The 23,943-nt window shown below is 36.7% G+C and overlaps 1 protein-coding gene across 1 annotated transcript; it reads right to left on the reverse strand.

The window, feature by feature from the left end:
* Positions 1 to 9,598: 9,598 nt before the first annotated feature.
* Positions 9,599 to 10,528, reverse strand: LOC119538831 (olfactory receptor 5AK2-like). Its single transcript, XM_037842020.1, has one exon. It carries the CDS (start codon positions 10,526 to 10,528, stop codon positions 9,599 to 9,601), a length of 930 nt encoding a protein of 309 aa, XP_037697948.1.
* Between the last annotated feature and the right edge of the window lie 13,415 nt (positions 10,529 to 23,943).

Here is a 23,943-nt window from a genome sequence, read left to right on the forward strand (position 1 = left end):
AAAAAATACTATGTGTAGAAAAACAAACATTTAGGTTACAAAAAGATACTTTTTTTCATAATTAATGCACACTATTTTCTTTTAAAAAGTGCATTTATTTTTAACTTTAATCCACTCCTCCTATCCAAAGGGTTATGATAGGCATACTGTAGGGATAGAAAACTAAAATACATTAGTAGTCTCAAGTGAAGTTCAGCATTTGTTCTGTCTTTTATTTATTAAAAAATATTTACTGGGATCTATGCTGGGCAAGCCCTGTGTAGAGGCTGATAAGAAATTTTTGAACAAACTGATGAGAGCTCTGTTCTCCTGGAGATGACATTATGGTGGGAGAAATAGTAAATGAATATATTACATATAACTTATATATTTTTATAAATATATTAAAAAATGTATAAATATCAGGTGCCTGTCAAAGCTGCGAAAACAATCAAATTATCTTGTAAAGATAGAGATGCAATTACACATACGTAATTTTTCCTGTCTTGAAATCCACAATAAGAAATTTTTAAAATGCATAAATGTATGAGCATACAATATAGTAAAAATTTTCAACCTGGAAAATACATTGATGAGAGAAATCTAAGACCCACGGAGGCCAAATTGAGACAGCAATGGGGAAAGCAGAGAATCAACTAGATTTTTAATGTAGCATCCTCCAAAGGCTCGGGAATGGATATGAAAAAGTATACTGGAAGAGGGTTGAAGGGGTCATTAAAATAATGGGGATTGGTCAAAAGCCTTCTAAGAAGCAACTTCTAGTGACACATGCTTATTAGCTCAGTTAAGAGTATGGAGTTTCCTTCACTCATCAATATGAAGAGACAAACAGGCTTACTTGATATCTGAAGTTGACAAAGAAAGAGAAAATGTCCACTTGGAGATGGCACAAGCTACCCAGGGAGAAGGAACATCTCTGGAATTCACAAATAACCTCTTCTCCTGAATGGAGATGATCAAGACAGCTGATAAAGAGTTTAGAGTTGAATTAAATAATAAAAAAATGAAAAACTAAGCAAAACAAAAACCTAGATGAAATGATTAACTCAGAGGAAAATAAAAGTTGCAGTGGTTAAGTAGAACCATATTTCACCATCACTCTGACTAGCTTTCAAAGTTATATTTAGAAAATATTGAATAATGATCCTTGGCAATACTACAATATATCTATATTCAGACTTACTGAGGGTGGGTGGAAAGTTGTGTGTATATGCGGGGGGAGGAAGTTTGGGAAGTCAAAACTAAATCTTCATATCTATAGTAAGAAGTCATAGATATGGCTAAAACAGAGAGATGAATAATAATATTAGCAAATGTTATTTTGGATACCTGGAGATGAAACCCCCCAAATCAGCTAAAAGATACTACCTTTCAGCTAAAAGTCTTGAATGTAGTTGCCCTAGAAGAAAGGAAATTGATGATGGTGTTGGACTGGAGGGAACTGCTGTCTAGTAAATTATATGGACTCTACATTATATATATGAATAAAATTTGAAAAAAATTTGCATTAAAATAACCCAAGGGAATGATATTATCTTGAGCCTCAAATGCATAGGGTTGAATTTATCATGTTTCTTATTTAATCATTTCATTTGTATAGAAGTGAAACAGTAAGACTAGTTAAGACAGTTTTAAGGAAACAATGTGGGGACTTATCCTAATAAATATTGGAATGTATAGTAAAGCTATAACAAAAAAGTGTGTGGTTTGTTCTGTGAATAGGCAAATAGATAAATGTAATTGAGAAAAAGAAATCATGAACAGACATACCTGCCTAAAGAATCTTGATATATGATAAAGGTAGTTTTCTGGAACAAGGAAATAATGGCCCAATAAACTGTGGTTTATAAATGCCTGTACATACATAAAACAAAACTGAATTACTACTTTACCTTTTACAAAAAGCAATTCCAAATGGATTAAAGATTTAAAAAAGAGAATCAGAATTTTAAAGCTTGAGAGTAAACCTATCAGAACACTTTATGGCTTAGATATGCCAAAAAATTTTTAATCATGTCTCAAAAGCACACATAGTTAATAATGACAACTCAGCTACATTAAAAGTAAAATGATCAACCTAAGAACTTAATAAAAAAGACCAGTTACTGATTAGAAAAAGATATTTGCAATACATATAAGCATCGAAGCAAGAGTATCCATTATATATAAAGATTTTATATAAAACAACCCAACAGAAAAATAGGCAAAGATATAAACTAGACATTGACAGAAGAGAAAAACTAAATAGTCAATAGGAACATAAACACACCGGTAATCATATGAATGTAAATTAATATTGCATCGATGTATCATTTCACACTCATCAGCCTGAAATACCAAATTTTGGCAACAATGTGGAGGCACAGGAATGCATATGTTCTTGTTGGGGTGGTCAATGGGCACCATTATATTGGAGACCAATTTGGAAGTTTTTAGTAAAATTAAAGATATGCCTCTCTATGACCAAGAAATTCCATTATAAGCATATTTTCTAAAAAAATTATTGCCCACATAAACAAGGATAAATATACAAGAATGTTCACAGCAGCATTGTTTGTCATGGAAAAAAAAAAACACCCTAAACTAAAGAACATTTAAATAAGTAGCAGCAGAATAGATAAATAAATTCAGTAAGTTAGTGAAATGGCGCTACACACATCAGCATGGATAAATCTCTTATAAATAATGTTGAGTGAAAATAGCAAATGGCTGAAGTATACATATGATATGATATATTTACATAAAAATTAGAACCTGAAAAACAGTTATTTATCCCATATGTGTATATGGGATTTACATACATACAATTTAGATTTGTTGTCAATTTGTGCCTGATAAATGGGAATACGATTGGTAAAGGATACATAAAGGGATTAAAAATACTGGCCATTATTTGTTTCTCTTTTTTTTTTTAATTTTAAAATTACTTTATTTATCAAATAAAAAATTTCCAAACAAAATAAAGCAAAGCAATGGGAAAAACAAATATCCTGAAATAACTACATTCACTATTTGTTTCAGAAGTTATATGGTAGATACCTGAGTGGTTGTATTATTCTTCATCTAATTTTCTAGATCCAAAATAGGAAGAAAACATGTCTCCAAAACATCATCAGTAGATGGCGCCTTTCGATGTCAGTAATGCCAGGAAGAGATGTACTTCTACATATGATGAGCCAAAAATGTGCCTTTAGTGGCAGGGGATGTAGAAAGCTAAGCCTGTTGTTGATACGGGCTTCTCTAGTTCTTTCAGAAATCTTAAGAATTAAGCACAGTGGCATAACTGTAGTAACAGAACAAGAAACAATTCTCTTCAGTTCAACATTTAGTGATGGCTAAGGGAAATAAATTTGTTCAAGTTGCTTCCTCAGGTAAATTTGCTATAAAGTAAATGAATTACAGACCTTTCAAGGAGCCTTCCACCTAGTGTGGGTAAAAGCACTTATCAGAGGAAACTAGAATAGGTTCTGGGTCCACATGAATTTTAATCTTGGTAGGGTAATGAACTTTACAATATCAATTTAACTCTAATTCTTCTGAATTCAAATGAAGTGATATGACATTTACAAGGACACTTTTAAAGAGCTAAGGAGCTAAGAAAATTACTACAAGGGACCACTCTTCCCCAGAATTTGCATATTAATGTGGGAAGACTAATTATTACCTTCTTTGTTTCATCTATGGTGAGGAGTTTGCTAATCCAATGAATGCTAAGAAAATGATGGTTTAATATTTGTGTGTTTTGAACATCCTTAACTTGTACTGAGTCCCAGGGTTTCTGGAGTTTCCTTTGCATTCAGCATTGTGCAGTGGAAAGGAAACAGGTAGATCTGAGCTTGAATTCTGGTCTCACCACTTGATAGAGACAAAGGAGGTAACTCTTGTCAGCATCAGTTCCTTTCTGCAAAATAGGATCACAGATCTTAAAAGGTAATCATGTTCATTGCAACACTGCTTAGAATAGCACAAGTTTGGATAGAGCATTAAAGAAATCACAGTAGATTTCTATTATACATCAACACACAGTCCATAGAATGAGATCAATCTATAGTCTTATGGAAATGTATCCATGTCATATTGTCAAATGAGAAAAGCAAGGTGCCAAATAATACACAATGTGTGAACCCTTTAAAAATAAAACTTGCTCACACTCTCCCTTTTGCCTTTATTCTTTTTCTTTATTCATGAGTAAACATCAGAAAGGTTACATACCAAAGTCTTAATGTTTATCCATGGGCATGAGAGAGAAAATTTTAAACTTACAAACTTCAGTATTTTTTGCTTTACGACTTTAATTGTTCTTAAAAGGAAGAGGAAGAGAAAAAAGTAAAGCCTGCTTTGCAGTGATGTGTGGCTCAAGGGAGCTGATTTATGTAAATATCCCAGCATAGGTCAAGCATAGATGGATAGGAATACCTTATGGGCATATCAATGATTGCTTATTTCATTCGTTCATTCATTCATTCATTCATTTATTAATAATGAAATGACTTCTTGGTATTGGGGTGAATCATGCAGCAAGTTTGACTCTGACCCTTCCACTCTGCTACATTCCACACACACTGCAATAGTATACAATGGCTTTTAAAAATGGAATTTGCTATATTTTACTTACACTGGATGTGTTTCCAGTTTCTCTTCCTCTAACTGGTGCAGGCAGATTGCTCCTGAAGTTTTGTCTCTGTGGTTCCTCCTGATTGGGGAGTTTATAGGTGGGGCCTAAAGGATAAGTGCTTGCTCTCTTGAGCATCTGAGATTCCCGGGGGCTCAGATGGAATTGGAAAAAACAAGGTTCATTAGTTATTTTCTGGTAAAGAAAAGTTTAGCTGTCCAGAGGGAACAATTTTTATTTTTGCATTATTGTCATTAGGGACTTCTTGCTTTCTCTTTGAGTGTGGTTCTGTTACCCACCAATTTCCTTCTCTGTCCTTCCCTCCCTCCTTCCTCCCTTCCTCTCTCCTTTCCTTCCTTCCATCCTTTGCTTTCTTTTTCCTGCCTTCCTTTGAGTGTGTGTGTGTGTGTGTGTTTGTGAATAATAAAAAACACATGATAAAAAAATTGAAAACTACAATCTCATACAGTGAAAACCAAGTCACCCCTCTACCCTTAATTTCTAATTCTGTTTTTCACCCTGGAGGTCACCATGTTACAACCAGTGTTGCATTTGCAAACATATTAGAATTTATGTTCTTTCTTCCTCCCCACACAAATGACAGCTTATTACCCATATTGTTATGCAGCTTGCATATTCACTTAATATTTCTGCGTGATCTGTCTACATTAGTATGGGACAAGATGCATCACTGATTTTATTACGTGTATTGCATATTATTAAAAAGCTGTATTGCTTAATTTATTTAATCATAGCTCCATTGCCCCAAATGGTGGACATTATGGTTGTTTCTGAACTTCATTAATATAAATAATATTGTGATATATATTTTTATATGTAAGTGTGAATGTATCTCTAGGATTAAAATATTTATGAGAGGGTTCTCTGAGTCAAAGGGGGTAAGCACTGTAAATTCTGATAGATATGGCCCAACTGCCCTCCAGAGAGTGGGTCTCTCAATTTACAACACTTCTGGCAAATCTGGGGTACATATTTTCTACAAATTCTCCTCAATGCAATTGTTTTAGTCAACTGGCTGCTGAAATGCAATATACCAGAACTGGGTTGGCTTTAACAATGGGGATTCATTAACTTACAAGCGTGCCATTCTGAGGCCATGAAAATGTCCAAATCAAGGCATCAGCAAGCGATGCCTTCTCCCCGAAGACTACCTACCGGCAATCTTGAACTCCTCTGTCACATGGCAAAGCATATATCAGCATCTGCTGGTCTCTCCCTTCTTTCCTGGGTTTCTTTGCTTTCAGTTTCTGGTTGCTCCATCTGTGGCTTTTTTCTCAGGTTCTGTGTCTTTTTCCTCCCATCTTTCTCTGAATTTCATCCTCTTACAAAGGACTCTTGTAAGAGGATTAAGACCCATCTGTGGCATGCCTCAGCTGAAATAACCACCCACAAAAGGTTTACATCCACAGGAGTGGATTAGCCTTGGGAAGTGATCTTCTGGGGTACATTCAGCTTCACTCTACCACACACAACCCTCTGGACCCCCAAAGACATGTTCTTTCCATATGCAAAGTACATTAGTTCCTTCACACTATCTCAAAGTCTCAAAGTCTTTATCATTTCAGTAGCAATAGTAAGTACAAAGTCTCATCAAAATCAATTACAGGTGTGATCTGTCCTAGGACACAATTCCCCTCAGGTGGTAGACTTATGAATCTTAGAACAAGTTATCTGCTTACTATATACAAAGGAGGGACCCTCACACAGTAAACATTCCTATTGCCCTAGAGAGAAATGGGAAGGAAAACAGGTGCCATGGGTTCCAAAACACTTCTGAAACCCTGCAGGGCAAACTCCATTAGATTTCATTGTCTGAGTGTCATATGTAGAATGGCGTTTTGTCCTTGGGACCTGAAGTAGCGGCAGCCCCAACCCTTTCAAGCCCCTGTTCATCAGCCATACTTTCAGCTCCACCCTCAACAAGCATTGGGGTGAGGAGCAGACTCTAGGGTTCACCCTTGTGAAGCATCGGGTGGCAGCTGGACTCTATGCCACATCCTCCTTCAGCATCGGGGTGGCCAGACTTTCTGCATTTCTGGGGCACAAGCTCAGCCACTTGGAACACTGGAGTGTTGGCTATGCTCTCCTCAATCCCTGGGGAAGGTGCTCCACCTCTCTGAAGACTGGGGTGGTAACACTCTCCTGCCATCTGCAAGCTCCGGGGCATACTCACCCTTTCCACATGCAAGGGTGGACCCATGCTTGCCCTCAGCCCAAGAAGATGTGTTTGCTCCGGACCTCAGAGTCCATGGATCTGCCTTTGAAGTCATTTTTCCTTCAATCTTTCCCTTGTCCCCTTTAGTCTGTGTTGGCAATAGTTCTGTTCTTACAGGTCTTCCAAAAAACTTGTTGGTTTTGCATGCAGTACACAGGGTTCCCAACTGTCAGACAGTAGGACCTTCCACAGATCATTTCTGGATAGCTGCATTTCTAATCCTGACTTGCAGTGTACTGGCTGGCTCCATGCTCAGTTAAATTGTGACATGGGCAATTATTCTCTGGTGACCTGCTTTCCAAAAGCTCAGAATTTTCTAAGCCATCAATTTCTATTTTCTTTGTACCCAAGAGCTCATTTCTCAGTTTATCCCTTTCTTCTTGTCTTTTTATTATCATTTGCAAGAAGAAACCAGGCTGCACTTTCCATGGTTAGTTTGTAAATCCCCAAAGCTAAGTATCCAAGCTCATCACTTTCATATTCTACCTTCTATCTGACATCAGGACTCTATTTTGCCAAATTCTCTGCTACTTTAAAATAAGGATCACCATTTCCAGTATGCAATGACATAGTCATCATTTCTGTCTAAGGCCTCCTCACAAGTACCTTTAGTGTTCATATTTCTACCGACAGTGTCTTCAAAGCAACCTAGGTCTTTTCTAACAAGCACCTCATAATTCTCCCAGAATCTTCTCCTTACTTATTTATAAAGCCCTTCTGGCATTTTTGGTATTTGCAACCTCAGCCCCCCACCCCCACCCCACTCTTCTGGTAAGAAGATCTGTTTTGGTTTGCTAGGCTACTGAAACACTATATACCAGAAATGGTCTGGCTTTTACAATGGTGATTCAGTAACTTACAACCTTACAGTTCTGAGGCCATGAAAATGTGCAATTGAAGGCATCAACAGGTGATACTTTCTCCCCAAAGACTGGCTACCAGAGATCTTCGACTCCTCTGTCACATGGCAAGGCACATGGTGGCATCTGCTGGTCTCTCCCTTCTCTCCTGTAGGGAGAAGCTTCTGGCTGCTCTGTCTGTGGCTTTCAGCTTCTGGCTGCCCTGTCTTTGGTTTTCTTTCTCAGCTAATGTGTCTTTTTCTCTCTGTGATGCTCTGAATTTCATCCTCATATAAGGACTCCAGTAAGAGGATTAAGACCCACCTGGAGCACACCTCAATGGAAATAGCCTAATCAAACAGTCCCACACACAATTGGTCTACATCCACAGGAATGTATTAGCCTTAAGAGAAAGATCTTCTGCAGTCCATTCACCTTCAAACTTCAACAAAAATGGTAAGAAACATATTGAACTTTGTCAATATCATACATGAAAAATAGTAAATTGTAGTTTTATTTGCTTTTTTTCATCTATGAACCAGGCTGAGTATATTTTCATATATGAAAAAATCATTAGTAATTCCCTTTCTGTGAATTATCTGTTTATATTTTTTGTCATCTTAAAGAGTAATTTATTTGTTTTTGAATAGCCTCAAAACTTTGATTAATTTTAGGAGTTCTGAAAAATTTATTCTGAGTATTTTTGCTGGTGTTTTTGTTTTTAAACAGGAGAAGATTTTTGGAGGACTTTACTCTGTCATTTTTGCTGCCATTACTTGCCCTTCATAAGGCTGGGTTATTCACTTTCTTATTTTTGGGCTGTAAGAGTTTTTTCCATATATTCTGAGTATAACACCTTTGTCAGATATATGTATTGAAAATATTTTCTTCCTATATGTGGCTTACCTTTTATTTTTGCAATGGTGTCTTTAGAAGAGGAGAAGTTTTAAATTTTGATGAAGTACCCGTTGTCATTTTTTCCCTTTATGGCTTGTGTTTTTGGTTTCCAACAATAGAAATCTTTGCTATCCCAAGTTTGTGATTTTTTTCCCTATCATTCCTCATAAAAAGTTTTGGTTTTATCATTTTCTTTTAGGTGTATGATTCTTTTTGCCTTTATTTTTTGTGTGTGGTGTGAGGTAACAGTTAAGATTCATTACCACTCCCCATGGCTATTCTGTTATTCCAGAACCATTTCTTTTTTTAAAGAAACAAACAAAACAAAACAATCTTTTCATGATGGAATTGGCTTGGTACCTTTGTTGAAAATGAATTGACCCAATTGACATATTTTTTTCACTCTGTTTCGTTCCACTGGCAATAAACCTATCATCATGTCAATAGTAGACTGTCTTAGTGTAGTTTTATTGTTAGTCTAGCTGTCAGGTGGTGTTGATCATCCAACTTTTGTCTTCTTTTAAACAATATTTGACTATTTTAGCTCTTTTTCATCTTCATATAAATTTTAGAATCAGCCTGTCACTCTCTATAGAAAACCAATGGTATTTTGTTTGGGATTTCATTTCAAGTGTAGATGATTGTGGAGAAAATTGACATTTGAACAAAATTCTGTTTTCCAATCCATAAATTTATTCTTTTCTCTTTGTGGTTTTTGTTATAATACATCTTTTCATTTCTTTTTAAAAGCAGTTATTTGAGAAAAGGGCCCATCAGAACTGTATAAAAGTCAACTTCCATATCTTTTCAGATGCATCTTCTTCAGAAACACATGAATTATAATGCTATTTGTTCAGTGGAGACAGCTGTTTGCTATCTTTCAGACACTGTTGATATAATTAAGGAGCACCTTTTTATCTAACAAACTTTTGTCACATCTAAAGCTCAGTAACTAAGAGAGCACTGTTGTTCTGGCTGTTTTACCTGCACTAAAGGTATAAATCAAGGTTCAAACTAGAAACACTTCTTTCCTATCGCCTTTAGGGCTTCTCTCACATCTTGGTTTCTAAGGCTGTAGATCAGGGGGTTTAATGTGGGAATCATAATGCCATAAAACACAGAAGCCACCTTTTCTTGCTCTTGAAAACCACCGGTGCCATGATGTAGATACATGTAAGAGACGGTTCCAAAGAAAATGATGACTGCTGTCAGGTGGGAGGCACATGTAGAGAAGGCTTTTTTCTTCCCTGCAGTAGAAGATATCTGCAGGATGGCAGCCAGGATAAATATGTAGGAGAAGATGACAACCAACACAGTGGACATCACATTAAACCCCACAAAGGCTGTCAGTAGCAGAATGTTGATGTCAATCTTGGAGCACGAGAGGGCCAGAATTGGAGGTGCATCACAGAAAAAGTGGTTAATTGCCCTGGATTTGCAAAAATCCAATGAAAACGTAAAACTTGTGTTCACCGAGCCATTTAGGAAACCCATGAAGTATGAAGCAACTAATGATTGTTTGCAGAATCTCTGGGACATGACTACTGGATAGTGGAGTGGGTTACAGATGGCCACATAACGGTCCACTGCCATAGCAGCCAGGATGTAGGCATCACAAGTTGCAAATGTACCATAGACTAGTAATTGTACAAAACATCCTATGAATGAGATAGATTTTTCTGTCCCCAAGAAGTTTTGCAGCATCTTAGGAGTAATGGCAGAGGTGTAACAGAGATCAACAAAAGCCAAATGTTGGAGAAAAAAGTACATAGGTGTGTGCAGGGAAGAATCAATCTTGATGAGTAGGATCGTCCCAATGTTACCCACTAGGTTGACCACATAGGTTACTAGAAAAGTTATGAAGAGTATATGCCAAAACTTATGTTGACCAGCAAATCCCAGGAGAATGAATTCAGTTACTTTGGTGCCATTTTCTTGTTCCATAGCTAGAAAGAGTTAAATGTCAGCTAAAGAGTTGCAAAGAAAGAAGAGCAGGGTTAGCTAAAATGATTGTGATACTTTATTTCCAGAATTGTAAATGGGACAGTATTTGGTTTCATAGTCTGGTCAGAAGATACTTTCTATGACATAGTTGACTTGCATTTTAAAGGCAAAGTTGCAGATGGCGATTCCTTGTTCTATACCACCCCCCCCCCCCCCACTTTGATAATTTCATCTACAGTTTTGGGAAATTGTCATGGACAAATAGCTATGTTCTCAGGATCCATGCTGATGGGCATTTCATAAAAATATTAAAGAATACATAAAAGCCTGTCTTTATTTAATTTTGCTTTCTTTTATATAGTATATATTTCAATTATTAAATCCCAAGATACCCAAACAGAAATTATTTGATCTGAAAATCTTGACATATCCATGACGTTTTATATCTTCTTGCTCCTACATAACTTCCTATTCTCATCTTACATCTCTCCCTTCCTTGTGAGCATTGCACCAGCCATCATGGACTCCTCTTGTTCCTTGTTTCCTTTCATTTTAGACTTTCCAGCATGTTTTTCTCTCTAATTTGGATTGTCTCCAACCCATTTTCCCCATCTCCTTAACTCTTACTTTTCATTCTAGATTAATTTGAAATTCCCTTCCTAGGGGATACTTACTGACCATCCCAATGGGGCTATGTGCTTTTGTAAACCTGCCATATTTCTTCCATCTTTGTATTAGTTTTCATACTTCTAATTATTTATATGATTATTTTTACTTCTTTGCTTATTTTCTATTTTCTCATGGACTGTAGGTTCCATGAATAGAGCAGCTAAGGATGTGCCTGGCTCTGTAAATAATGGTTAATTGAATACATGAATCAAAGACAGAATGAATGAAAAATACTAAGTTTAGAAAAACAAACATTTGTTACATAAGATTTTTTTTTACAATTAATGCACAATATTCTCTTTTCTTTAAAAAGGTGCATTTATTTTTAACTTTAATCCACTCCTCTGAGCTAAAGGATTATGATAGGCATAGTATAGGAATAGAAAGCTAAAACATATCAGCAGTCTCAAGTGAAGTTCAACATTCATTCTCCCTTTGGTTTATTTATTAAAATATGTTTATTAGCATCTGTCCTGAGCAAGGCACTGTATAGGTGCTGACAAAAAATTTTTGAACAAACTGATGAAGTCTCTGATATTAAGGTTTGTCGGGAGACATGAAAGGAATATATTAAAAATAATAAATACACATACATATAAATGTGTAAAAATCCATGTAAACATGAGGTGGCTGCAGAAGCTGCAAAAAACAATAAAATTTCTTTGTAAATATGGAGATTTGATTACACATAAGAAATTTTGCTCTATTTCAAAATCCACAATAAGAAATTTTTAAAAATGCATAAATGTATGAGCATACAATGTAGTATAACTTTTCAACATGGAAAGTAGGTTGATGAGAGAGAACTGACCAAGACACAAGAGGGCCAAATCAAAATCTGAGACCACAATGGGGAATAAACTAATTTAGAATAAACTAATTTTATACTGCAGCATCCTGCAAAGGCTCAGGAATTGATATCAACAGGTATACGGAAGAGGGTTGAAGGCAATATTACAATAATGGGGACTGGTCAAAAGCCTTCTATGAAGCAACTTCTAGTGAACACATGGCCAGTAGCTCACCTAAGAGTACAGAGTTTCCTTCACTCATCAATATGAAGAGACAAACAGGCTTACCTGGAAGTTGACAAAGAAAGAAAAAATGTCCAGTTGGAGCTAGCACAAGCACAGGGAGAAGGAACATCTCTGGAATATCCAAATAACCTCTTCTCTGGAATTAGATTTAGACAGCTGGTAGAGAGTTTGGAATTGAATTAATGAAAAACTAAGCAAAGCAAAAGCCTACATGAAATGATTAACCCAGATGGAAATAAAAAGTTGGTATGGTTAAGTAAAGCCATATTTTACCATGACTCTGACTAGCTTTCAAAGTTATATTTAGAAGATATTGAGTAATGATCCTTAACTATAGTACAATATATCTACATTGAGACATAATGAAGGTGGGTGGGAATTTGTGTGTATATGTTGGGGGAGGAAGTTTGGGAAGTCAAAATTAAATATTCATATATATAGTGGAAGTCAACAGATAATGGCTAAAACAGATAAATGATTAAAAGTGCAAATATTATTTGGAGATCTGGAGATAAAACCCAAAGATTCAGCTAAGAGATTCTTTCAGCTAAAAAACTTGAAAGTGGCTGACTTTAATGAAAGGAAATTGGTGTTGGGTGTTGGAGTGGAGGGTACTGCTGTCTTTGAAATTATATGGGCTATAATGATATACATTTATAAATTATATACCTGGACTCTAATTTATATACATGAATATTTGAAGAAAACTTCCATTAAAATAACAGAGGAGAGTGATATTATTTTGAGTCTCATAATATAGGGCTGAATTTATCATGCTACTAATTTCATGGCACTCTGTCATCATTTGTCATTTGTATGGAAAAGAATCAGAAAGTCTAGTTAAGACAATTTTAAAGGAAAAAAGGTGAGGACTTACCCTAACATATATCAGAACATAAAATAAAACTGTAATCAAAAAGGCAGTGTGGTATGTTGTGTGAATAGGCATATAGATAAATGTAGTTGAGAAAAACACACCATGAACAGACTCATGTGTCTAAAGTATCTTGATACATGATAAAAGTTGTTTTGTGGATCAGTGTAATAATGGCCCAATAAATTGTGGTCTATAAATGCCTGTACATATACATAAAAACAAAATTGGATTCTTACTTTACATTTTTGAAAAGCAATTCCAAATGGATTAAAGATTTAAATAAGAGAATCAAAATTTTAAAGCTTGAGAGTAAACATATCAGAATGCTTTATGGCTTGGATATGCAGAAAAAAATTTAAACAAGACAAAAAGCACACATCATTAATAATGAAAATACAACTATATTAAAGGTAAAATGAACAATCTAATAACCTAATAAAGAGAAAAGAACAGTTACTGGTTGCAAAAAGATATTTGTAATATATATAAACATCAAAGGAAGAGTATGCCCTACATATAAAGGTTTTCTATGAAACAACCCAACAGAAAAATAGGCAAAGATAAACAAGACACTGATGGAAGAGAAAAACTAAATAGTTAATAGGAATGTGAATACAAGGTGTGCTGGTTTGAATGTATTATGTCCCCCAAATGCCATTATCTTTGATGCAATCTTGTGGGGCAGACATTTTAGTGCTGATTAGATTGGAATTCTTTGAGTGTTTCCATGGAATGTGCCCCACCCAACTGTAGGGGAAACTCTGATTAGGTATTTCCATGGAGGCATGGCCCCAACCGTTCAGAGTGGGCCTTGATCAGTGGAGCTATATAAATGAGCTCACAGGCAGAGAGAACTCAGTGCAGCTGTGAGTGACATTTTGAAGAGGAGCTACAGCCAAAAGGGACACTTTGAAGAAAGCACAGGAGCTGCAGATGAGAGACAGTTTGAAGACAGCCATTGAAAGCAGACTCGCTCCAGAGAAACTAAGAGAGGACAAATACCCCAAGTGCAACTAAGAGTGATATTTTTGAGGAACTGCAGCCTAGAGAGGAGCATCTTGGGAGAAAGCCTTTTTGAAACCAGAACTTGGAGCAGATGCCAGCCATGTGCCTTCCCAGCTAACAGGGGTTTTCTGGACAGCACTGGCCATCCTCCAGTGAAGGTACCCACTTGTTGATGCATTACCTTGGACACTTTATGGCCTTAAGACTGTAACTGTGTAACCAAATAAACCCCCTTTTATAAAAGCCAATCCATCTCTGGTGTTTTGCATTCCAGCAGCATTATCAAACTAGAACACAAGGGTAATCAGGTAAATGTAAATTAATATTGAATTGATATACCATTTCACACCCATCAGTCTGAAATACCAAGTTTTGCAAGAATGTGGAGCCATGGGAACTTACATTTTCTTGTTGGAAATGTAAACAGGCACAATTATGTTGGAGAACCATTTGGAAGTACTTAGCAAAATTAAGGATATGCCTCTCTATTACCAAGCAATTTCATAAGTATATATTAAAAAATTATTACCCATGTAATCAAGGATAAACATACCAGTGTGTCCATAACAGCATTGTTTGTCATGGGAAAAAACCCCATTAGGACACTTAAATATCAGCATAATAGATAAATAAATTGTTATGCAAGTTAAGGAATAATCAGTGAAATGGAACTACACAGATCAGTATGGATAAATCTCTCATAAATAATGTTAAGTGAAAAGAGCAAGTTGCTGAAAAATACCTATTATATGATATATTTACATCAAGATTAAAACATGAAAAACAATATATATATGGGCTTTAGATACATACAATTTAGATTGGTTGTCAGTTTTATGTGAGATAAATGAGAATGCAATTGGTGAAGGTTACATAAAAGAGTAAAAATACTGGCCATTATTTGTTTCTGAAATTACATGTTGGTTACCAGATGGTTGTCATATTATTCCTCATCTAATTTTATAGATCTAAAATATTATATAATTAATATTGCTAACAGAGGAAGAAAATGCATCTTTCAAATATCATCGGTAGATGGCTCCTTTTGATTTTAATAATGCCAAGAAGAGCTGTACTTCCAATTATGATTAGATAAGAAGGTGCCTTTACTGACAGGGAATGTAGAAAGCTAAGCCTGTTGTTGATAACAGGCTTCTCTGGTTCTTTCAGAAATCTTAAGAATTAAGCACAGTGGTGTAACTGTAACAGAACAAGAAACAATTATCTTCAATTCAACATTTAGCGATGGCTAAAGGTAATAAATTTCTGAAAGTCACTTCCTCAGGTAAATATGCTAAAAAATAAATGAACTAGGGCTCTTTCAAGGAGCCTTCCATCTAGTGGGTAAATGCACTTATCAGAGGAAGCTAGAGTAGGTTCTGGGTCCACATGAATTTTAATCTTGGTAGGGTAATGACCTTTACCATATCAATTTAACTTTAATCCTTCTGAATTCAAATAAAGTGATATGACATTACAAGGACACTTTTAAAGAGCTAAGGAAGCTACTATAAGGGACCACCCTCCTCTAGAATTTGCATATTAATGGTGGGAAGGCTAATTATTAACTTTGTTTCATCTTTACTGAGGAGACTGCTTATCCAATGAATGCAAGGAAAATGATGGTTTAATACCTGTGTACTTTGAACATCCTTAATCTTTACTGAGTACCAGGGCTTCTAGAACTTCATTTACACAGAACATTGTGCAGTAGAAAGGAAACAGGTAGATCTGGGTTCGAATTCTGATGCCACCACTTGATAGAGAAAAAGGATGTAACTCCCGTCAGCATCAGTTCCTTTCTGCAAAATAGGATCACAGATCTTAAAAGGTAATCAAGTTCATTGCAATATTGTTTATAATAGCACAGATTTGGAAATAGAGTTAAATAAATCAAAATAGATTCATAGTATATATCAATATACAGTCTCCAAAGAATGAGATCAATCTACAGTATTATGGAAAGGTATCCATGTCATATGGTCAAATGAGAAAAGCAAGGTGCAGTATAATATATAGTGTATGACCCTTTTAAAAGTAAAACTTTCTCACACTCTCCCTTTTGCCTTTATTCTCTTTCTTTATTCATGAGTAAACATCAGGAAGGATACATACCAAACACTTAATGTTTATCCGTGGGCTTGAGAGAGAAAATTTTAAACTTAAAAACTTCTGTACATTTTGTTTTATAATGACTTAAAAGGAAGAGGAAGAGAAAAAAGTAAAGCCTGCTTTGCAGTGATGTGTGGCTCAAGGGAGCTGATTTGTGTAAATACCCCAGCATAGGTCAAGCATAGAATGGACAGGAATACATTATGGGGCATATCATTGATTGATTGATTGATCAATTGATTCATTTAATAATTCTTTTATTTTTCCATTCATATCCATTCCCAGGAACACAGCCCACTCAGTTCCCTTCTCCCCTTTTCATTATGTTGCCAACAATGAGATGACCCTTTCTGGTATTGGGGTGAAACATGCTGCAAGTTTGAATCTGACCCTTTCACTCTGCTACATCCCGCACACCCTGCAATGGTATGCAATGGTTTTTAAAAATAGAATTTGCTGTATTTTACTTACAATGGATGTGCTTCTAGGTTCTCTTCCTACAACTGGTACAGGCAGATTGTCCATCAAGGTTTATCTGTGGTTCCTTCCGATAGGAGTTTATAGCTGGGGCTTAAAGCATAAGTGCTTGTTCCCTTGAGAATATGAGGTTCCCGGGGGGTGAGATGGAATTGGAAAAAACAAGGTTCATTAGCTATTTTCTGGTAAAGAAAAGTTAAGTGGTCCAGAGGAAACAGATTTCATTTTTGCGTTACTGTCGTTAGGAACGTCTTGCTTTTTCTTAGAGAGTTGTTCTTTTATCTACTAATTTCCTCCTCCCTCCCTGCCTTCCTTCCTTCCATTCTTCCTTCCTTCCCTGTTACTGCCTACCTTTGTGTGTGTTGTGTGTGTGAATAATAACATCCCCATGATAAAAACTTGAAAAAATCCAAGTGCATACAGTAAAAACCAATTCACACCTTTATCCCTTAATTCTTAATTCTTTTTCTCTTCCTGGATTTACCACTGTTACAAACACTGTTGTGTGTTAGTATTCATTAATATGCATATTTTCATATTAATATGTAAACTTATAGTACTTATGTTCTTTCTTCCTCCCCCACAGAAATGCAGCTTATTATTCATATCATTATACAGCTTATATGTTCACTTTATCTTGCCATGTGATCTTTCTACATAAGAATGGGATAAGAAACCACTGATTTTATTGCTTGTATTACATATTATTGAAAAGCTTGTATTTCTTAATTTAATCAGACTCCCCTTCTCCCAAATAGTGGACATTTTGATTCCTTCTGATCTTTTATTAATATAAACAATATTATGATAAATATTTTTGTACATAAGTGTGAATATATCTCTGGGATTAAAATATTTATGAAAGGGTCAAAGGATCTAAGAACTGTAAATTCTCATAGACATTTCTAACCTGCCCTTCAGAGAGAGTCTCTCTCATTTTATATCACTTTTAGCAAATCTGGAGTGCAAATTTCTATAAATTCTCCTCAATACACTTGTTTTAGTCTCTTAAGCTGCTGAAATACAATATACCAGAACTGGGTTGGCTTTAACAATTGGGATTCATTAGCTTACAGGCTTACAGTTCTAAGGCCATGAAAATGTCCAAATGAGGGCATCAGCAGGTGATATGTTCTCCCAGAAGACCAGCTACCAGCCATCTTGGACGACTCTGTCACATGACAAGGCACATGGTGGCATATGGCTGGTCTCTCCCTTCTTTCCTGGGTTTCTTTGCTCTCAGCTACTGGCTGTGCCATCTGTGGCTTTCTTTCTCAGCTTCTGTGATTTTTTTTTTTTCTGTCTTTTTCTGAATATCATCCTCTTATAAAGGTCTCCAGTAGGAGGATTAAGACCCAGCTGGAGCATACTTCAGCAGAATAACCTAATCAAAAGTTCCCAACCATGATAGGTCTACATCCACAGGAATGGGTTAGCCTTAAGAACATGATCTTCTGTGGTCCATTGACCTTCAAACTACCACAACAATGTTAAGAAACTTTTATTAAATGTTGTCAATATCATACATGAAAAATAGTAAATTGTAGTTTTATTTGCTTTTCCTTGTTTACAAACCAGGCTGAGCATCTTTTCATATATCCAAAAACCAAAAATCTTTTCTGTGAATTGTCTGTTTATATATGCTGTCCTCTTAAAGAGTAATGTGTTTGTTTTTAAATAGAAGTCTTGGGAGAGTGCCCTTCCTTGTAAGAGATACAAATATTTTTCTCTTAATAGAAATTATTTTATTTTGCTTATATGTTTTTTGCCATATTTAAAAAAATGTATTTTTATATAGCAAATTGATTCTGTGTTTTGGGACCTTCTTCATTCCAAAGTTTTTTTAAAAATTGTCATTTTTCTTTTATTTTTATTAAGTTATAAGTTTTAAGCTTAATTTTTGGAACCATTTCTAATTTATTTTTGTATTAGTGTGTGAGATAAGTTTCCAATTTTAATTCCTCCCTAAATACTAGTCAATATTTCACTACTATTTTTTGCATAATCCATCTATATTCCATTACTCTAATGTCTCCATTATCAAATAATAAATTATTTATGTTTTTGGATCTATTCCTGGACTGTCATATCTGTTGCATTGATCTTTCTGTCTTTTTATGCTCCAGTACACCACAATTCTAGTTACTATTGCTTTATATTATTTTAACAGCTGACTGAGTTATTTCTCTCCTACTATTCCTTTTTTCCCCCTCTAAATTTTCCCATCATATTTGTCATGAAGTGTAGAACCACTTTGTCTGTGATTTACCATATCTCACAAAACCATTCCATTTGTTTATTTATATGAAGAGTTATAGACAATTTATAAATTATCATGAGGAATTGACAAAGAATAGTTCATGATTTGATTTGCTCATCATCTCTTTATAGATTTCTTCAAAAGATCTTGCATATTTCTTGCTAAATTTATTACTAGTTCTTTTTGTTAGTCTTTCCCAAAGGAAATTTAATTGTATCTCTTATTCTATCTTAATTTGTTTTTTAAATATTGCTATTGTACACGTAAATTATTACTTTTTAGTCTAGCCTCTTACTGAGCTCTCTTATTCCCTGTAACAGTTTATTCTTTGGATTTTCTAGGAAAGAATCATGCCATCTTCAAATAACGATACTTAAAAAACAATCTACTTTAAAGAAGCATAATTTATATACAATAAACTATATTCATATTAAGTGTATATCTTTTTTAGTTAAAAAATGTATACACACATTTAATCAACAAGAATAAAAATATAAAATATTTTCATTACCCAAAAAAGTTCCTTGTCCCCTTTTCCTGTTATTAACCGTTTGCACAGGTAACCGCTGAATGGTATTAGATTCAGCCATTGTTGCATATATTAGCAATTCATTGATATGTATTGCTGAATAGTATTCCTTTGAGTGACATTATTACAATTTGTTTATCCATATATTAACTGATGAATATTTTGATTATTTCCATGTTTGGTTTCTATGAATGAAGCTTTTATGTATATTTTTGTACAAGACTTTATGTGGACATATGTTTTTATTCTTTTGTATAAATAAGTCAGAGTGGAATTGATGGGTCGTAAGGGTAACATTACAAAATATTGCCAAATTACTATACAAAGTCATTGTACAATTTTGCCTTCCCACTAGCAATATATGAGAGTACCAGTTGCTCCACATCTTCACCAAAACTTGGTGTAGATGGAGTTTTAATTGTAGTCACTCAAATGGGCATATGGTCATATTTCTTTGGGATTTAATTTACATTTCACTGTTAATAATTTTAATACGGACTTTAGATCTTTTTCTAGTATGACCAATGTCTGGGTTTCACAGAAATTGTTTGTTTGTTTTTTTTTTTTTGCCTGTGTATGGACCTTTCATTTTGTTTCTTTGCATATCTCATGCTTTTTTTTTTTTGCTGAAAATGGAATATTTTGTCAAATATGTACCATCTCTGTAAATTAGATTATCCCTCTCTCCAGGGTTTGTTGTTCCTGGCTGCCAGTGTAGGGGTCAAAACAGTTGTGGTTTGTCTGTTTGTTTAGTGACTCTTGTGAACTAATTCTGTAAATTAGTCTTTGTCATTTGTGGCTACCAAGGTTCCTGCTTGGTTAGCTTGATGGTCAGTTGATTATGGACAGAGATTTCTTTAAATGCTTGGAAATAGTACATCTTCCAGTCTTTGCTGAGGATGAGTGTTGGGCAGGCCTCCAGCCCTCAGCCAGACAGTCTGTAACTCATTTTCAGTGCTCACTTCCTGTTTGAGATAGCTCCCAGGAGATCCAGAAGTGAATGTTTGGGTCCTTATCACGTTTTTCCTGAGTATGTGTGAACTTGATTATCTGCACAGCCCTACATGTCCTCATGGCCAACTAGATTCTCAGGAATATGTCCGAGATTTTCAAAGTCCTGAAGGACATTTTATTCCCCAGCTTTTCCTTTTAAGCATTTTAGTGAGTCATTTGTTTGCCCTCACTCCTATCTACAGCCTCAGGAGGTGTGAGGTTAAACAGTTGCTTCTGATGGTTTTTGACAAATAACCCAGGAGAAAAAGGTTTGTTCTCCCTGCCTGAGCTGGAGTCAGGTCAAATAATAAAAAAGTGAGGTATTCCATGGAACTATAACACAGGTAAAGTAATGACAGTTCTCTGGGATGGGGCTCTGAAGGTTCTCCAAGCCCGTTCTGACCCCTATACTGGCTGCCAGGCTGCTGTTTTCTACCACAATTGCCATGAATGTCCGCTGTTGATTTTTAATGCGCCTGTGGAGCTGGGGAATGGGGCATGGGAATAAGGCACATTAAACTATTTCAAAGTTTGCTGTAATTATTGAAATTTAGGCCTTTTTCTTGAACATATGTTCCTCAGATAGCCTCAAGACTTTATTTCAGGAGTTCTGAAAAATATATTCTGAGTATTTTTGCTGGTGTTCTTATTTTTATGGAGAAGAACTTTTTTGGAGGACGTTACTCTGGTATTTTTGCTGCCATCACTTGCCCATCTTAAAATTGGGTTGTCGGAGGAACCTAAGATGGTGGCTAGGTGAGACAGAGGAAAAAACACCTCCGTGGAAAACACTAGATAAAAATCCAGAAAGTGACCCAGGACACCACTTCCAGAGTAGCACCAGCTGGACAAGTTCTGCTAAAGCCACAGGGAACGTGAGTTTGGTGAAACCAGGAGTCTGCATTCTGAAACAAGTGAGTGAGATGGCTGAATCCCTCAGCCACACTGAGGTGTGGGGAAATGGTGGGTTGGCGTTTAAAAAAAAAAAAAAAAGAAGCCCGGGAACAGCTGCAGATAAGATGGGAGTGGTCTGGACTAATGCCTCGGTGTCTGGGGTGGAGGATACCCCTTCCCACACCCACTCCTGATTGTCTTGGGTCCAGGGGAGCAAAGGGGAGATGCATGACTTGCAGCCATCTCCCCAGCAGGCGGGGCTACTCCTGCCCGGGGCTGAACACAGCACAGAGCCGAGCCGAGAAACCCAGCCTCACAGCCATCTCCCCAGTGGGCAGGGCTATTCCTGCCTGGGGCCAAACACAGCACAGAGCCCAGCCGAGAAACCCAGCCTTGCAGCCATCACCCCAGTATGCAGGGCTACTCCTGCCTGGGGCCAAACACAGCACAGAGCCCAGCCGAGAAACCCAGCCTCGCAGCCATCACCCCAGCATGCAGGGCTACTCCTGCCTGGGGCCGAACACACAGCACAGAGCCGAGACAAGAAACCCAGCCTCGCAGCCATCACCCCAGCGGGCGGGGCTACTCCTGCCTGGGGCCAAACACACAGCACAGAGCCGAGATAAGAAACCCAGCCTGACAGGGAGTCTTTCCTGCAGCACCGCTCACACAACACAATATCGGCCGTGGACAGTGGCCTTGAATACACTCACGGCTGATTGTCCCAGAGCTGAGAGGGCACAGCTGTGTGGAAAGGGGGAAGTTAACACATCCCATTCAACCATCTTTGAAGCGGGCTGGGAATGCCCCTACCCAGCCTGGCAGCCCAGGGCTTCCCTGGAGGCTGGTGTTCACTTGTGATGTGGCACGGCCCTCCTCCCCTCAGCAGAGGTCCTGGAAAAGCACAGCAGGGAGGGGGGAGCTGCTCGGAAATCCCAGGGAACCTATGCCAATACCAAGGACTTTTGTGTCAGTGGCAGAGAACAGCCTTAAATCTCTGGGAACACCTGGGAGGTTTGATTATTAAACCTGCCCTTCCTCCCTAACTGCTCAGGCACATGCCCCTTATTGAGGGCAGACAGCACCCGCAACACATCTAAATTAAGTGCACCAATTGGATCCCTAAAGAATCAGATCCCCACACACCACAAAGTTGGGGAGAACTGACTTGAGGGGAATAAGTGACTCACAGACACCATCTGCTGGTTAGTTAGAGAAAGTGTATGTCACCAAGCTACAATTCTAATAAATTAAAGATCAAGTAAAGCAAATGCCAAGAGGCCAAAAACAACAGAAAATCTTAAAGCATATGATAAAACCAGATGATGTGGAGAACCCGAAGCCAAACACTCAAATCAAAAGATCCGAAGACACACAGTTCCTGGCAGAATTAATCAAAGAACTACAGACAGGCAATGAGAGCATGGCACGGAATATAAAAGACTTGAAGAAGAGCATGGCACAGAACATAAAAGACATAAAGAAGACCCTAGAAGAGCATAAAGAAGATATTGCAAGAGTAAATAAAAAAATGGAAGATCTTATGGAAATTAAAGAAACTGTAGGCCAAATTAAAAAGACTCTGGATACCCATAATACAAGATTAGAGGAAGCTGAACAGCAACTCAGCCTCCTTGAGAAGCACAGAACAGAAAATGAAAGAACAAAAGAAAGAATGGGGAAAAAAATTGAAAAAATTGAAATGGATCTCAGGGATATGATCGATAAAATAAAACGTCCAAATTTAACACTCATTGGTGTCCCAGAAGGGGAAGAGAAGGGTAAAGGTCTAGAAAGAGTATTCAAAGAAATTGTTGGGGAAAACTTACCAAACCTTCTACACAGTATAAATACACAAAGCATAAATGCCCAGCGAACTCCAAATAGAATAAATTCAAACAAACCCACTCCAAGACATATTCTGATCAGACTGTCAAATACTGAAGAGAAGGAGCAAGTTCTGAAAGCAGCAAGAGAAAAGCAATTCACCACATACAAAGGAAACAACATAAGACTAAGTAATGTCTACTCAGCGGCCACCATGGAGGTGAGAAGGCAGTGGCAAGACATATTTAAAATTCTGAGAGAGAAAAATTTCCAACCAAGAATACTTTATCCAGCAAAACTCTCCTTCAAATTTGAGGGAGAGCTTAAATTTTTCACAGACAAATAAATGCTGAGAGAGTTTGCTAATAAAAGACCTGCCCTACTTCAGATACTAAAGCGAGCCCTACCGACAGAGAAACAAAGAAATGAGAGAGAGATATAGAGACTTTTAACAGACATATATAGAATATTACATCCCAGGTCACTGGGACACGTGTTCTTCACTAGTGATCACGGATCTTTCTCCAGAAAGGACTGTATGCGGGGACATAAAAACAAGTCTCAATAAAATAAAAAATAAAAAAATGAATTTGTTCAAAGCACATTCTCTGACCAGAATGGAATACAAATAGAAGTCAATAACCATCAGAGACTTGGAGAATTCACAAACACCTGAAGGATAAAAATGAGGGGGAGATGAAAACATTCCCAGATAATCAAAAGTTGAGGGACTTC

The sequence above is a fragment of the Choloepus didactylus genome, chromosome 6 (genome assembly GCF_015220235.1).
Source record: "Choloepus didactylus isolate mChoDid1 chromosome 6, mChoDid1.pri, whole genome shotgun sequence".
Taxonomy (NCBI): Eukaryota; Metazoa; Chordata; class Mammalia; order Pilosa; family Megalonychidae; genus Choloepus; species Choloepus didactylus.